This window comes from Dipodomys ordii, unplaced genomic scaffold (genome assembly GCF_000151885.1).
Source record: "Dipodomys ordii isolate 6190 unplaced genomic scaffold, Dord_2.0 Scaffold180, whole genome shotgun sequence".
NCBI classification, from domain to species: Eukaryota; Metazoa; Chordata; class Mammalia; order Rodentia; family Heteromyidae; genus Dipodomys; species Dipodomys ordii.
The window spans coordinates 995,848-997,423 of record NW_012267396.1 but is presented as its reverse complement, the minus strand read 5'-3'; the positions used below and the strand labels follow the sequence as shown (position 1 = coordinate 997,423).

General features: G+C 55.8%; 1 protein-coding gene across 1 annotated transcript in view; it reads right to left on the bottom strand.

The window, feature by feature from the left end:
- Positions 1-306: 306 nt before the first annotated feature.
- LOC105999058 (chromosome unknown open reading frame, human C19orf52) overlaps positions 307-1,576 on the bottom strand; it is a 1,595-nt gene continuing 325 nt past the window's right edge. Inside the window, exon 2 of the mRNA XM_013033945.1 lies at positions 307-1,574. Coding sequence (XP_012889399.1) covers positions 976-1,574 — 599 coding nt within the window. The 3' untranslated portion in view covers positions 307-975. The remainder of the gene's footprint in view (positions 1,575-1,576) is intronic.

The following is a 1,576-nucleotide window of genomic DNA, read 5'->3' as shown; positions in this document are numbered from 1 at the left end:
TCTTCCTTTCCGGAAGAAGTACAACACCAACAGAATCGACTTTCACATCAGGACAAGCCACTTCCAATCACCGGCGCTGCACAGTCAGTCAGATCAGGCTGATGTGCAAAAAAGCCTCTTACAAGCAGTCACAACAATTTGGATTTCTCGTATTTGTTATGGCCTAGCAGAAGCAAGGCCCCTGGGTTCTGGTTCAGTCCCCAGATTTAAAAAAAAAAAAATCTGAAACCAGACAAGATGGTGCATGCCTGTAATCTTAGCTACAAGCAAGGAAGGCTGATGCGGGAGGATCACTTGAGCCCATGAGTTTGAGACCAGCCTAGATGCCACAGAAACCTTATTCTCAAAAAGTCAAATATACACACACATAAAGTATAATGAAAGTATAAATGGTCTTAGGAGCATTTAGGACTCACCTGACCAATGTGGTATGTCTGCTGGGGGTCCCATAAGGCCTAAAGATCCAGGCATGGTGATCATGCCCACCTATAATCCTAGCACCCAGGAGGTGAATCAGGAGCTGCTCAAGTTCAAAGCCAGCTCGAACAAACATCAAATACAGGTGAAAATGGCAAGGAAACTAGATGTATCTGGTGGGGAACGGAGTTACTTTGATAAAAATGCACTGGGCACATAAATGGGCATGTCAAAATGAAACCTCCATCTGCAAGCACTTGTAGATATAAATCAAGTAAAACAAAATAGGCTCCTGTTGTTTTTGTAAAGCTGAGGATGGAACCTGGGACTTCAGGCACGCCGAATCACATCCCGCCGGAGAGAATCGCTCAAGTAAAAGCCTCATTATCAGCTACCCTTCCACGCCCTCCATCCTTTGCCCAAGACCAATAAGGCTCTGAAGTAGCTTCAGCTAGCGAGACAAGGCAGAGTTGGCACGGGGGACCTGCGCCTAGACCTGATCTGTCTCCTCAGCTTCACCCCTCCGCCCAGCAAGTTGTCAGGGATTTCCCCGGGGGCTCACTGGGCCACCTGCGGCAGCACCAGCGAGTCAGCCTCGCTCAGGGCGATCCGGTCCTTTCTCTCCTTCTGCAGCACCTGCTCCTCCCACAGCGCCTGGTCCACCTGGTCGTCGGTGAGCACCACGGCCTGGTATTTCTCGTCGAAGAGCCGCTCGTTGGCCTCGGAGTGCAGATGGTTCCGCCCGACCACGCGCAGGTGGGCGGGCAGGTGGAGGAACTCGTCGTCGTTGACGTCGCAATCGCGCATCCGGGTCCCCAAGATCCACCAGCGCCCGACGAACCCCACATCCAGGATGCGGCCGGGGAAGTCGACCCAGCGCGGCTGCAGGTGGCGGCAGCGGGCTTGGTAGAGGCTAGCCTGAGCGTCGAAGGGCGCCTCGTACACGAGCGCGCACAGTCCCAGGTTCACGTGGCGCAGGCGCCCGCGGCCCCGCAGCCACAGCAAGCGCTGCACGAAGGTCTCCGCGTCGCGGTTGCGCGTGGCCGGCGCCAGTAACAGAAGCGACCCCGACGCGTCGAGCAGCGCCTCCTCGAAGGCCTCTTCGCCCGGCGCTAGCGCGCAGCACGTCGCCGCGCCGCCCAGCAGCCCCACGTAGAGC